General features: G+C 43.2%; 1 protein-coding gene across 2 annotated transcripts in view; it reads left to right on the forward strand.

Moving 5' to 3' along the window:
• LOC116737495 (A disintegrin and metalloproteinase with thrombospondin motifs 8) overlaps positions 1 to 3,853 on the forward strand; it is a 29,044-nt gene extending 25,191 nt beyond the window's left edge. Inside the window, exons 8-9 of one of the 2 annotated variants that reach the window (XM_032590669.1) lie at positions 536 to 714; positions 1,301 to 3,853. In XM_032590669.1, the coding sequence (XP_032446560.1) occupies positions 536 to 714; positions 1,301 to 2,039 (918 nt within the window). In that variant the 3' untranslated portion in view covers positions 2,040 to 3,853. The remainder of the gene's footprint in view (positions 1 to 535; positions 715 to 1,300) is intronic. The other variant, XM_032590670.1, reaches the window with a different exon arrangement.
• Positions 3,854 to 15,277: the final 11,424 nt, after the last annotated feature.

Below are 15,277 nucleotides of genomic sequence, written 5' to 3' on the forward strand. Positions count from 1 at the left end.
ATGTTTTTTACATATTTGTCAACTATGTCATGACAGTAGACTATATGACAGATCATCTGTGAAATAAATTGATCTCCCCTGGTCCCCCTTTGGTCCAGCTGCAGAAATGCACTGCTCAGTCAGAAACGTCCACTCAGAGCCAGGAGGAGGGTCTTAGTGCTGTCAATCAATCTTGTGTACTCCTTGCTCAATGTGCTAATGGCTGAGAAACAACCAACAGTTACAGGAAACTGTTTATTTGTCATAATCAGTGGGCAAGCTAACTATCCAGAGAGCAAGAAGGAGGGTGTGAGCGACAGGGGTGGATTTCTGCCTCCACAGGTCAGAGGAGGCAGAATTGCTCAATTTTTTCACAGATTATCTGTCTCATTAATGAGACAGTCATAGTGAAACGTTTAACAAGGTTGTCTTCCCTGTATCATTGCTAAGTTTTGTTATTGTTTTTTTTTTTTTAAATAAAAATGCGGTTTTATTTGAATACTGCTGGTGCATTACATCTATAATGATACCTGTGCAATTTCTCTCCGCGCCCCAGCAGGTGATTGACGGGACAACCTGTGGCCCTGACACCACATCAGTGTGCGTTCAAGGCCAGTGTGTGAAAGCAGGCTGCGACCAGGTGATAGGATCTAACAAGAGGGTGGATAAGTGTGGAGAGTGTGGAGGATCTGGGCTCAGCTGCAGAAAGATAACAGGCTCCTACAACAAAGGAATGTAAGACCACAACAACAAGCAGACACATTAAAATCTGCCTTCATTAGAAATGACAAAAGTTGGAACAACTACTGAAGTCTCTGCTTGCTAATCAAACAAAACAGCAATAACCCTTTGAGCTCATTTTAGAAAGGCATTTTGAAGCTTATCAATGTTATCACAGGATAACCTAGCTTAGCTTAGCATACGGTAGGGTAATATAAGACTTTACTAACAGTTAATATATCAGCTGAAGTAAAAAAACTTTTGGTAGCACTTTATAATAACTAGACCTTATTTAGCCATAAATAGCCAATAATAAATAGTTAATACTCAATCTTTATTCATGAATAAGCATTGAGTGTGTTGGTTTTGGGAGTAATTAGTCATTATAGGTAAAGCATTCATAATTGTGTTAATTTATAGCTTATTAAGTATAAATCATCCTTAATGTTGTTAATGAACTTTTTATTAATAGTTCAATATGGCTAAATAAAGTGTAGTTATTATAAAGTGCCACCAAACTTTCTTAGCACCTGACGTTGATGAAACATAAATTTAGCAAATGGGAGTGTTATCTAAACGTGTTTCCTTTTTGCTCTACTAGCTATGGCTACAGCGACATTGTCACCATTCCCATTGGTGCCACCAACATTGACATCAAGCAGAGGAGCCATAGAGGAATCAAGCATGATGGGAACTACCTGGCTGTGAAGCGAGAAAACGGAGCGTACATCCTCAATGGTAACTTTTCCGTATCCACAGTGGAGCAGGATATTCCCATACTGGGAGCTGTGCTGAAGTACAGCGGATCCTCCACCACATTAGAGAGGATCCAGAGCTTCAGGCAGCTGAAGGAAGCCATAACCATCCAGGTCTTGGCCACAGGAGGGGATGCCAATCCCCCCAAGATTAAATATACCTTTTTCATCCCTAAGGACATAGCATTTAACAAATCTAAAGAGAAAAAGGGCTTGTACTTGTCTCTGCATATGATCAGCGATGTCTCTGACTGGGTGCTGGGAGAGTGGTCTGAGTGCTCCAAGAGCTGTGGCTCTGGGTGGTCAAGGAGGAGCATCGAATGCAGAGACGGCGACGGCTTCTTCTCCAGCCAATGCGACAGGGAGCTGAAGCCCACAGACATCCGGCCTTGCGGAGATGCACCGTGTCCCATCTGGCAGATGGGTCCTTGGTCTGCCTGCTCACGAACTTGCGGTCAGGGCGAGCGCCGCCGCAGTGTGTTCTGCATAGACTACAAGGGGAAGACTGTTGAACCAGAGATGTGTGATCCAAATAAAATCCCAGAGCCAGTCTCTGGGCAATGTAACAACCATGACTGCTCATGAAAAACATGATTACAATGAACAGTCTTTATTTTTTTTTTTTTGGTCAGAGTGCACATACAAATCATGGATGGGAGCAAAAGTAGCAGACATTTTGGAACAAACAGCTATAGATATTGGTGATTACCAAGAAATACAAGAAGACCTGGACTCTACATTTTAGAGAAAAGTCTTCAACTTTCAACTAAAAAGAAATGATAAACAACTAAAATGTAAAACCGCCTTGGTTTTATTCCTAAGAATTATTTCTAAGATATGAGCATTATTGAAGGGGGTTGGATGAACTTATGTTGATATTCCCAGGAATATCAACATAAGTTCCAGTCCCAGTCCCACTATAATTTGTCTTTTGTTAACATTTGACATCCACTATTAAGATTCGGAACAGTGACAATCTACCTCAGGATGCACATGTGATGCTATGTGTAAATGCTAGTTTTTGATGTAGTGTGTGTTTTCTTTAGAATGAAATTCAAAAGCAAAGAATTAACTTCAGGAATAAATTTGGCATAATTTGCCATTTGTTTTCTAGATTTAGGTGCCACTGTGAGTCCAAAACATTAGCAAGAGCCAACACACAGTCTGTATATCCTGGAGAATTTCGATTGGACAATTAAGACATGAGGCTATTTAAGCCTTGGGGAAAAGTGTTAATCTTGATTAAAATCAGATCTGAGTGAATTCACCATGATGATAATGTCAGTTCCTTCAAAACCATCCATTTCATACCCTTATTTATAAACCACTGCATCCATATTTCCTATGGAGATGGACATAAAAATCCTCAAATCTCATGTTTAATTTAATGTAATTTCATATCATCTCCTGAAAACTTTTCATCTGGCCATATTTTTGTAGTTATCCCTATTTTTGCCTATCAGCTTTTATAAAATGTGACAAATTGTAACCTCTGGTCAACCATTGAACAAATGCTTTCCTATTGATAGAAATTATTCAAGAGAATCATAAAACTGCATTATTTTAAAATTCTTATCTTCCCACCCTCACCATCACCATGTAGGTACAAACTTTTACATGATTTGTGAAGAATAACTAAAACTATAAAGGTACAAAAAGATTATTCATGACTCTGTTTCTGGCAGAACATGCAGTATAATTATAAAAGAAAGTCAATCAATGAAAAACTAAAATTCACTGTTCATAACTAGGGCTTGCACTAAAAGACTTTTGCTGAAAAAAACAATTTTTTTCTACAAGTTATTATATTGTGGATTATGTTTTCGGTGTTCTTCCAGTTTATTGTTTTTTTTTTATTAATTCTGAGCCTTCACCAAACAAGACAGACTTAGTCCAAAGCCACAGAAGCTGAAATTATAAAAACATGAATTTGTTCCAATTTAAACATTGTGTGAAATGTGTAATCTTTATTACAAATACAAGACATCCTCTATCTGGTAGTTTGAGTAGTGATGAAATATTTATTGCAACAAATCTTTTTTTCTGTTCCTTTATGTCTTATAGGGCTAAGTGATAAACATGATATCTTTGTTGATTTAAAAAAGTACTGCTAATTTAATTTTCTTTCAGACTTTGTGGTCATTTCTGACTCCTGTATGTATATTTAATGTATTCATTCCTTTTGTTAACTTACAGTATAAGATAAAAGAAATGGGATGCAAGGCTGATATTCCTTCAATGAAGGACAATGCTAAAGTATTGTTACAGCTTTCTAAGCTATTTATTTTTGTAAAGTTTTTACTTTGAATATGTAATTATCATGGTATATGCTGCTGTCTTTGAATGTTGTTAATTTTTTGTTTGTTCATAAAATGGTTAAATAAACACATTTATGTTAACAAATGTCTCCTCTCTGCACACAAGTAAAGGAAAACCCACAGGTAAAACCATACAGGACCTGATGAAAGTAGTCAGATTTTGTCAGATTAAGCCATAAACTTCAATGTTTTTTAAATGATAGAGCAACACAAACTGTAGCGTAGTAGTAAAGTGAAAGAAAACCAGACATGTTTGTTTTGAAGATAAAAATCTTGAAAGTGTTGCATACATACTGGTTCAACTCCTTTTGATTAATTAATTGATCGATTGATTCATTTTATTTAAATGGGGCCGTGCATATTAATAACTACAATGATGTTGTAAATATACCAGATTTAGCATAATGCTAATTTCCATCCATAGTCCTCTAATAACTCAAATTGACCTAATTACCAGGAGAACTGTCCACCTCTGTGTATTTTTTTGTAAGTTGTAAATCAAGTCTGGAACACAGGTATGTTTTCCATAAAAGGTCAAAATTGTGGAGAAGTTTAAAGCAGAGTTAGTTTCTAACATCTACGCTTTGAGCATCTTACATTTGTTCAATCCATCCATCAGGACTGTGACACACTTCAAACCTGCCAGATGACTGCCTACATAAACTGAAATATTTAGCAGAGAAGCAGCCAAGAGCCCCAAGGTACCTCTGAAGAAGCTGCAGAAATCCACAGCTCTAAAGGGAGAATCTGTGAAAAAAGGCAGCATAAACCCTGTCCTTCACAGATTCAAGAAGAAAGCCACAGTTTAAAACTAATATGGAAGAATATGAATGTGAGCCCAAAACCGAACTTTTTTGTTGACGTGTCACTAGTGAAAATCACCATCTGATTACCACCATTTAATCAATGAAGCTTAATAGCATAATTGCCTGAGACATTTTTTGGCCAAATTGAGATATATGCCTAACTTTACCCTCCAGAGTCTTTCACAGTCAGCTGATTTAGACCCCGGAAGTCAACACAAAACCGTGGTTCAAGGGGGGGGGTTTGTTCACAATGACTACAGGAGCTGCCCATGGTCCAGATGCAGGTTCAATGCTGTTATCCTCTAGCATCTTTTGTACTTGTTCTTCAATGATTTGCTTTTTAGCTGGAGAGGTGCGGTAAGGTGGTAGGTTAACTGGCTTTGCATCCCCAGTGACGATGATATGTTCTGCCAGAGAAGTGCGACCTAGGTGACCATCAAACAGATCACTGTAGTTATCTAGCAACTTTAACAGTCCTCCTTTTTCCGCAGAATTTAAGTTAGCGTCTTCAACTTTTTCCTTAAGTGAGATCTGTGGAGTGTTCTGCAGAGTCATCGTTCCACACTCAAGATCAGCCTCCACAAAGTCGTTTTCACAGGGTTCATCCAGAAATGGGGGATTGTCATCCATAATTACTGTTCTGGTTGGGACATGAATTGTTAGCGAAGTGCGAGTCATAAAGTCCATCCCAAGAACTAAGGGGGATGACAGGCCCTGCACTATAACAAATCGTTGATAGACTGACTTGCCCATAAATCCAATGGTCAACCAAGTTACTCCCAATAGATTGCAGTCAGTGCCGTTGGCCAGTCTTATGGGTGGGGAATGCCACTGATTCTTTAATGAGACATTTTGGGTCTTTTCAGGTATCAAGTCTGCATTTACTGCTGAAAGCGAACAGCTCTGTGGCCTCCAGAGCTGTTCCTTTTAAGTTCACTTTAACTCTGAAAGGAGTGTTCCAAGATGATTGTGAAGCTCTATCTTCAACGTGATTGAGCATAGGTGGTGAATTTGGGACTGACACAGGCAATGAGGGCGGAGTTACTGACTGGGGGGAGGGTTGGCCTTGTGAAAAACTCTCCCCCCCTCTGAAGTTTCCCTGCTTCCTACCTGTTGGGTTTGGTTCTCTCACCACGTTAGCGCTTTTTGGTTCTGCAGTCTGTGTCACAGGATGATAATCTGCAGGTGGAGTTTGTGGCAGGTCTCGTAGAATGTCGAGCTCCATAATACTCAGTGGAACAATTCGGACATGTGCGGGATGCAACACCAGGCATGGAACATTTAAAACAGTAGGGTCCATCATCAGTTCTATTTTTCATCTGGACTCTTGATGGCTGTAATGGGCTGGTGCCGAGAACAGAATGTAGCTCATGGGCACGCAGCACCAAATCAATTACTGACCTGATAGGTGTTCCATACAGTGCCACTCTGTACTTCTCTACTGCATGTTTACAGATAAGGTCAATCTGCTCTTGCTCAGACGGAGGGTTCCTCAGTCTTTTGAACTCACTGAGCATATGGGCTGCAAACGTTGGGAGAGGTTCTTCGGGGTGGTGGAAACTGTCCAAGATGCCTCTCATAATATGCTCCTGGTTGTCAACAGGTAAGAACACAGTTCTGAAAAGTTCACAAAATTCAGTCCAAGTAGATACATGAGAGCTGAGAACACTAAACCACTTCCTTGGTCCCTTAGCTAGGAAATGTGGTAGTTCTCTGAGAATCTGTGTGTCTGTTAAGTCCAGTGAGGTCTTGTAAGCATTAATAGACTGCAGCCATTCCTATGGGTGAAGACCACCATTATTAGTGATGGTGGGTTCTAATTTTGCTTGGTGCAAAGGGGCAGCGAGGACTCTGGTCGTATTAATAAACTCCAGTGAATCCGAATGGGTCTGAGACAGAGCCCTCATGGACTGAGTGGGGTCAGGTGCTGAGTTGTATTGCTCTTTTTTCCTGGTACGTAGACTAGGCACATATGGAGTAGATGACACCTGAGGAAAAGGTTGAGTAACCTGAGCACTTGGGACTTTAGGGACGGTTTTAGCTTGTTGAGTCCAACGCTCCAAAATATTTTTCTGTAGATCCAAAGATTCATGTAGACATTGTTGAAGCATGTCCACCTCTTCTTTTAAACTTTGTACTTTATGTTCCAGGTCAGGGGTATTGTGTCTGGCAGTATTGTGGTTCGGGAGCAACCTAAAGTCCAAATCATCACATAGATCAGTCAAGTCAGGATGAGTAGCCATAATGCACACTTATCTGTTACCCAAGTCTGTATAATGCAAGTTCTGCTGGAATAACTTCAGTTTTGGTCACACAGAAATAATTCCAAGAATGTTAGTTATTAATTTTAGCAGTGTGAAACGTTGAAACACATTTAGCTGTACACAGACATAAACTTAGAATTTGACAGGGGTAGATTTTTTTTTAAGTCAAACACCCTTAAAGATAGTTTCCAAATAGGAACCTTCAAACCAGTAAAATCAAAAGTCAGCAGTTAGGAACACCTTCAAATTATTGTTTTTTTGTTGTTGTTTTTTACTGTCCTCCTTTGTCTTTTTCAACAACAAAAAAATTATGCTGCTGCTGAGTCCGACGAATAGCTTCCGTATATTTGTTTTAATCCGATCTCAGTCAGAGTTTAAGACTTTCCTGTGTCCCATCTTCTCTTATTTTGCTTTTCGAATACTCACGGCTTCAGTTCGTATCTTCTCAGATAAATTTGTCTTGCAGCTCTGATCCGGTACAAAGCTGAGTCCAGTGAGAAAGCTCCGAAAGATCGTTGTTACCTTGATAAGTCCAGAACAGGCTGGTGTCTATTTCGGCTCGTTTGCTGGTAACAAGCTCATAGGCCAGGCATGTCCAAAGTCCGGCCCGGGGGCCAATCACGGCCCGCGGTCAGATTTCATACGGCCCGCAGGTTCGGTTTTATAATGTATTATTTATGGCCCGCCTGCACTGTGAAACAGAATAAATAAATCATAAAACTTGAAACTGTAATTCCGCCTTTCACCAAATGGTGGCAGCACCACTTTAATACTATCAGTCTCTGCATCCGTGCCGCGAACCCCTCTCCGCTCATTTCTGCCATGGCCACTGCAAAGAAAACTAGGAAAGTTTACAGTGAGGGCCGCCGCTTTCAAGAGAGATGGGAATTACAATACTTCTTCACTGAAAATCAAGCCAATTGTGCTTGTCTAATTTGTAATGAGACGGTTGCCTTGTTTAAGGATTTCAACGTAAAGAGACACTACCAGAGTAAACATGCTAACACATGCAACAAGCTAACAGGAAGTGACCGTGCTGAAAAACTGAAGCAGCTCCAAGCTGCACTGGCATCACAACAGCGATTCTTCACGCGGGCCTGTGAGTCAAAAGAAAATACCACCAAAGCAAGCTATGATGTTAATGTTAATAGCTAAACATGGCAAACCTTTTACTGAAGGTACATTTATCAAAGACTGTGTTATGAAAATGGTGGAGAACATTTGCCCTGAGAAGAAGCAAGAATTTGCAAAATGTTTGCCTGGCACGTAACAGTGTGGCACGGAGAGTTGAGGACATATCGTCGGATATTCAGAGACAACTGGGGGACAGGGGAGAGGCTTTTGATTATTTCTCATTAGCCTGCGATGAAAGCACAGATGCATCTGACACTGCACAGCTACTGATTTTTTTAAGAGGAGTTGACAACAATATGAACATAACAGAGGAGCTGCTGGACCTCCAAAGCATGAAAGGCCAAACCAGAGGATCGGATTTATTCGTTTCTGTTTGTGAAGCTGTTAATAATGATATGAAACTACTATGGAGTAAAGTTTCTGGGATCATTACCGATGGTGCGCCTGCCATGGCTGGTGAGCGAAGTGGGTTGGCCACACTGATCTGCAATAAAGTCAGCGAAGAAGGAGGTAACACTATTAAACTTCACTGTATAATTCACCAGCAGGCTCTCTGCGCCAAACATCTCAAATTTGATCATGTTATGAAATCAGTGGTAAAGGCAATCAATTCTATTCGCTCTAAAGCACTGTACCACCGACAGTTTCAGCAGTTCTTGTTTGACATCTAGGCTGAATACGGAGACGTAATATATCACAACGATGTGAGGTGGCTAAGTCGGGGGTCCGCACTGCAGCGATTTTTCGCTCTCAGAGAGGAAATTGGACAGTTTTTGAGTGAAAAGGGGCATCCGATGGAAGAACTGTCCGATCCTGTATGGCTGGCAGATTTGGCTTTTTTGGTTGACATAACGAAGCATCTGAATGTTAATCTTCAAGGACGAGATGCAGTGGTGAGCCAGCTATACGCTCACATCAAGTCCTTTGTAACCAAGCTGCAACTTTTCCGAAGACACTTGTCCCAAACAGAGCCCTGCACCACACACTTCCCGGCTTTGAAAGAGGTCATTGACAGTTTCTCACAGGACAACATCGGTGCGCAAATGAAGAGTTATGCAACAGCTATTGCATCTCTTTCTGTGGAATTTAACAAACGCTTTCAGGATTTTGCTGTTATTGAAAAGGACATGCTACTTTTCTCTTCTCCCTTCTCCGTGGACCCTGATGATGCTCCTCCACAGCTGCAGCTGGAGCTCATTGAGCTGCAGTGTGACGATGAATGGCGCGGCAAACACCAGCAGCTTTCACTTGTTGACTTTTACTGCAAGCTGGATAAAGACAGGTTTCCAGAAATGCGAACATTTGCTAAGAAAATGCTGAGTTTATTCGGCTCCACATATTTGTGTGAGAAGACATTCTCTGTCATGAACTTAAACAAGAACCGATTGAGGTTAAGACTAAGTGACTCCCACTTGCGTGACATTTTACGCATTTCAACCACTGCCTTCAAACCAGACCTGGCCTCTTTACTGAAATCCAGATCTCAGTATCACCCTTCTCATTAGTGTCAGCAAGTTATCTGTTTCTTGATCAATCTGAAATTGAGTATTTTGAACGGTAACATCTGTCACTATCAACAGTGAAAAGCCAAAGAACATTTATGCACTTGGATTTATGGCACTTATTTTTATTAAACTCTTGAGTAAGATTTGGTTATTACTGTTGATGTTATGAACCTGTAGATGTGACACAAACTATTACTTTCTGAAAGATATTGTAAATGACAAGAGCAAAATTCACTTGTTTTAAGATTTAATAATAACAGACAACTTTGCATTGCTTATAACTCCTGTTTAAAATGTTCTTGAGGCAAAGATATTTTTAAGCTCATGTAAATTTAAGGTATTTCATACAGTTTGTTCAATGTTATCTGACTCTCCAGATATGAATGAAAGGCAGAATTTGGGTTTTTAGAGTTGTTCTCATCTGCCTGAGTGGCTTATATTTGGTTATTTTGTCATTTGAAAAATAAAGATAATTGTGACAATGAAAATTGTTTTATAACAGTGTGTATTTGCATGAAACTTTTGTAGTTAAAAAATGTCCGAACAAACTATTGGCCCCCAGGCATCTTCACTTTATCAAATCTGGCCCTCTTTGCAAAAAGTTTGGACACCCCTGTCATAGGCTCTGCTCTGCTGGCGGCAAAACAAGGAGGAGGCAGATGAAGAACTTGTGGAACTTTATTTCTCTTCTTGGCAAAACGAGACAACTATAACCACTCCACCGCTCGAGCCTCTAACAGCTAACACACTTACTCTTCTTCTCCGTGTTACTACTGATTACTCTCTACCGCCCTCCCTATAGGGAGAGGCTGGGCCTGTAACACTACCCCCACTCTGGATGATGTTTAAACATATTTAACATTACTCCAGCAAACATAACTGGTTAGAACAAATCCCCCAAAATCTAAACTAGAACATTTCGTCGATGATCTAATGCAGACAGAGACTACAGTGTTACAAGACAATACACTTGCAGAATAACAAGCCAAAGTCAACTAAAAGAAAAAAAATAATACTAATAATAATCCACGGCATGTAGTGCATTACACTAGGAACTGGAACAGGCATGCTGTATACATTTTTTTTTTTTTTTTTTAAATGTCCACCATCTGAACCGGGCAGCGATCCGCCTACACCCAGATTCAGGCCAATAAAGAAAAGAAAACAAAAAAAAAGTTCATTCATGCATGTGGACATCTAGCCGCTGACCCACTGACCAAATCGGTCAGGGGGTCTGCGTCTCCTTTGTGGTCTTTGCTGAGGTCCTGCTCTTTGAAAGACCAGCGGCAGCTGCTCCTTCGCAGAATCCTCGGTGTCAACTCCTTCTGGTAGAAACTGGCAAGGTTCGTTCTGAATTTGGTTGTCTCCATATGAAACTGAATGGGTAGGCAGAGACTGAGATGGATGGTCCATAGTAGATCCCTCCATCTCTGAGAAGCCATCCCAGGGATTTAAAGGCCCATCATGATCCACATCCGAAGAAGCTTCGACCACTGGTGGAGGCACCTCAACTGATGCTGGGCTATAAGTGTCTTGGAAAACCCAGCTATTGTCCAATGGGGTTCTGGTGTAATAAAGCTTAAGCTTATCATGATGAACCACTTTAGCTCTTGACCTTGGACCCTTCTTAATGCAATAAACAAGGTCATCCAATGTTCCAGTGACAAAATAGGGACCCTCGTAGGAAGGGAGGAACTTCCGTATTCTGTTTCTCATTCTCTTGGTGCCTTTAATCAGGAGCCAAAGAGCTTCTCCAACCTTATACTGCAATTTGTGCATGTTTTTATCATACTGCCTCTTTGCTCGCTCAGAAGACCTACCCAGCCACTCCCTGGCCAGTTCATGGGAGAGTTGTAACCTCTCTTTCTGTTGCATGACACACTGTGGAATGTTGGCACAACCATCGTCAGGGAGGGGAACAGCAACAAGGTCGATAGGCTCGGTTATCTCTCGACCAAACAGCATCATATTAGGCGTGAATCCAGTAGAGCTGTGCTTGGTGGCCCGGTAAGCCATAAGAGCATATGGAAGCATCAGATCCCACTCCCAGTGGCATCGCTCTGCAGTGGTGGCCAGAATTTTCTGGAAAGTGGCATTAAACCGTTCCACTTGGCCGTCGGATTGGGGGCGAAATGGGGTAGTTCGCGTTTTTTCGATGCCCAGCAGCTCACACATGCTCTGGAAAACAGCAGATTCAAAATAGGTGCCCTGGTCACTATGGAGTGAGTGTGGGGCTCCATATCTGCAGACCCATTCAGACACAATCTTCTCCGCCACAGTGGGAGCTTGCTCGTTAGATAGGGGATAAGCTTCCACCCACTTAGTGAAATAGTCCTGCACCACCAATATATAGCGGTTATGTCTCTCAGTTTCATTTAAGGGTCCCATCAGGTCAACTGCTACCCTTTCCATAGGTGCACCAACCCGCACAGTTCCCATGGCTGCCTGGGGTGTTTTCCTTGGCCGGGCCTTGGCTGAACAGCTGATGCAGGTACGGCACCACAGAGTAACATCATCTCTCATATTATGCCAATAATATCTGCTTTTCAGGCGTGACAGAGTCCTCTTGGCCCCAGAATGACCACCCACGGGCCCATCGTGCAGTTGTTCCAAAACAGAGCTGTGGTAAGAGTGTGGTAATACTATCTGTGGGTAGAAACTTTTGCCCTCATTGCAATAAAACTTCCTCAACATGATTCCATCTTTCCTGTAGAGTCTCTTCCACTGTGACCATAGAGCTTTGGTGGCCGGGCTACACGCTGCTATGCTGGCCCAGGCAGGACGACTTTCCCCTCTATCCATCCATTCCCAAACTGGTCCTATGTCGGGGTCGTTCTTTTGGGCAGCAGCAAGCTGCTCGTTAGTCCAACCACGGAACAGGTTAGGCTGAGGTGCTTCGCTCACCAAGTGGATACTGGGATGAATAGAATTCTGCCTGTCACCATTTATGTAGTTGCCCACTACCCCCACTAGAGGCTGTCCTGGGGAATTTGAAAGGTCATTTTGGACTGATGAGCTATCCATTAGGTCACACTGCACAGCCTTGTGTTGAAATTGCTTCCTGCTCAGTTCTGGATCTGGTATGTTACATGCACAGTTCTCACGGCAGGACTTCCTGGAGAGAGCATCCGCATTTAGGTGTTTAATTCCTGGGCGGTGAACCACTTGGAAATCATACTCAGCCAGTTTCACTAACCAGCGAGCGAGTTGACCCTCAGGTTCTCTCAGTCTGGTGAGCCACCGAAGGCTGCTGTGATCAGTTCGAATGGTAAAGTGTCACCCCAGCAGGTACTGTCTGAAGTGTGAGGTGAACTCCACCACAGCTAAGAGTTCCCGTCTGGTAGTGCAGTAGTTCCTCTCGGTAGCCGACAGACGTCTGCTGCCATATGCCAGGATTCTCTCCTCCCCCTCCTGTATCTGAGAGAGAACAGCACCAATACCACAGTCACTGGCATCAGTATCAAGGAGCAACTCACCGCTATCCAGAGGGTAGCCGAGGACAGGCGCTGATGTTAGGCGTCGTTTTAGTTCTTCAAAAGCCTCCTGGCATTGAGTTGTCCAGTTAAAACGTGCGTACTTTTTGGTGAGCTCGTGGAGTGGCTTGGCAATGGTGGCAAAATTTTCCACATAACGGCGATAATATGAAGCCAGCCCCACAAACTGCCGCACCTCCCCCACGTTTTGAGGTGTGGGCCACTCCTGTACCCGCTGAATCTTCTGGGGGTCTGTGGCAACACCTTCAGCCGAAACCTTGTGGCCTAAGAAAATTACTTGCTCCCGAAACAAGCAGCACTTGGAGGGTTTGAGCTTGAGGTTAGCTGCACGCAGCCTGGCAAACACATGCTCCAGTCGCTCCAACATCTGACCAGTGTCTCGTCCTAGAACTATAATGTCATCGAGATAGACCAAACAGGTCTCCCATTGCAGCCCTGCCAGGACATGGTCCATGAGCCTTTGGAAAGTGGCTGGAGCATTACATAGTCCAAAAGGCATCACGTTCCATTCGAAAAGCCCTTTACGTGTGCAGAATGCAGCGGTTCTTCTCGCCCAAGGTGTCATCTCCACTTGCCAGTATCCAGATGTTAGATCGAGTGTGCTGAAGAACTTCGCAGTGGAGAGGGTGTCCAGGGTTTCTTGAATCCGAGGCAGTGGGTATGCATCCTTAATTGTTTGTTCATTCAGGGCCCTGTAATCTACACAGAACCTAGAGCTCTGATCCTTCTTTCTTACCATCACAATTGGTGCTGCCCAGCTGCTATTACTGGGTTGGGCAAGACCAGCCTCCAAGCTCTGAAGCACCTGCTGGTCAGCTGCTTCTTGTTTCTGCCGAGCCATTTTCCGGGGGGGCTGTTTCACCGGAGGCCCTACAGTGGTCAGGATGTCATGTTTCACGATGCTGGTGCGACCCAAATCATTTGGGCCAGTGGAGAACACATCGGCGTATCGTTGCAATAACTGGCCCAGTTGACGGCGGTCCTCCTCCAACAATCCACCACAGCTTTCAGCATACAGTTTCTGGAGATGGTTCGGCATAGAAAAAGAGACGGGGTTAACAGGTTCATGCACATTATTGGCTCTGTCAGCTCCAGCTGCCTGAAGCTCCTTTCCTGCAACAACCTGTACTGGCTGAAGCACTCCAGCCACCTCTCCCTTCTTTACCTTAACAGGGATAGTGCTGGGGTTGAAGATCCTGATGGGTAGGCTGGCTGACTGTTGCTGCTGGACAACAACATGGGCTACCAGAACATTGTGCTTTTCAATGAAGGCTTTAGTGGGGCTTAACATGAGAACCTCACTGGCTGTATGGCAGGGTCGGGAGAGGCCAGGCACCACATACTCGCGCCCAGGCTCCAGGACTGTGGTACGGGCCACCCTCACAACATGTACTCTAGCCTGGAGGTCAAAACCCAACTGAGGAACCTTCTCTCCAAACAGAGTTATTTCCTTACGCTCATAGTCCAAGCAGGCACTTGACTGCTGCAGGAAGGGTTGACCCAAGATGACCTCTGTGCTTTCGGCTGTGTCAGCAATGATGAAGTTCACATCCACTATCTTGCTTCCAACATGGACTGGGAGATCAACCTCTCCTAGCACAGGCAGCCCCTCTGGCCCGATTCCCTGCAATGTTTGTGCAGCTGATGGTTGGATGGTGGGTCTACACTCTAAAATAATCGAGTTAAAGTCACGCAGAGACAGCACATTCCTCCGGGCACCAGAGTCTAAGAGGGCACATATTTTTATTCCATGGATCAGAATTTGAATGCACATTTCCTCCTTCCCATTTTTAGTGCAGATAATCACAGTGTCTGGTGCAGATGGCTTTTTGGGATGGGTGTGCTTGACTTTCAGTTGATGTGGTGAAGGGCAGCTTCTCCGTAGATGACCCGCACCAGAGCAGTTATGACATATGACATTGCTTAAATGCTTGTTCTTACTTGAGATGGATTGCTGTCGATGTTTCTTGGATGGCTCCCATTGGGACAGGTTGTGGTCCTCATGTACCATTGCTAGCCTGGCCCCCTGAGATGTCAGGTTACGTGTGGTGGGCCGCATCAATTGTGTGACCGCACGGGCAGCCATCCTTGTAGCTTCATATCTTTGGGCGATTCCATAAGCCAATGAAAGGGTGCGCGGTCGCTCCTCTAACAGTTTTTGGATCAGATCAGGGTCTGCTAGAGCATTAGTGAATATCTCAACACTAATGCGATCTTGCTCCCTCTCTGTACAGTTGGCATAAACGACGGACACCTTTTCATAGATGTCATCTCTTAGTACATGTAGAGCTTCTCCAGTTTT

The sequence above is a fragment of the Xiphophorus hellerii genome, chromosome 18 (assembly GCF_003331165.1).
Source record: "Xiphophorus hellerii strain 12219 chromosome 18, Xiphophorus_hellerii-4.1, whole genome shotgun sequence".
NCBI lineage: Eukaryota > Metazoa > Chordata > Actinopteri > Cyprinodontiformes > Poeciliidae > Xiphophorus > Xiphophorus hellerii.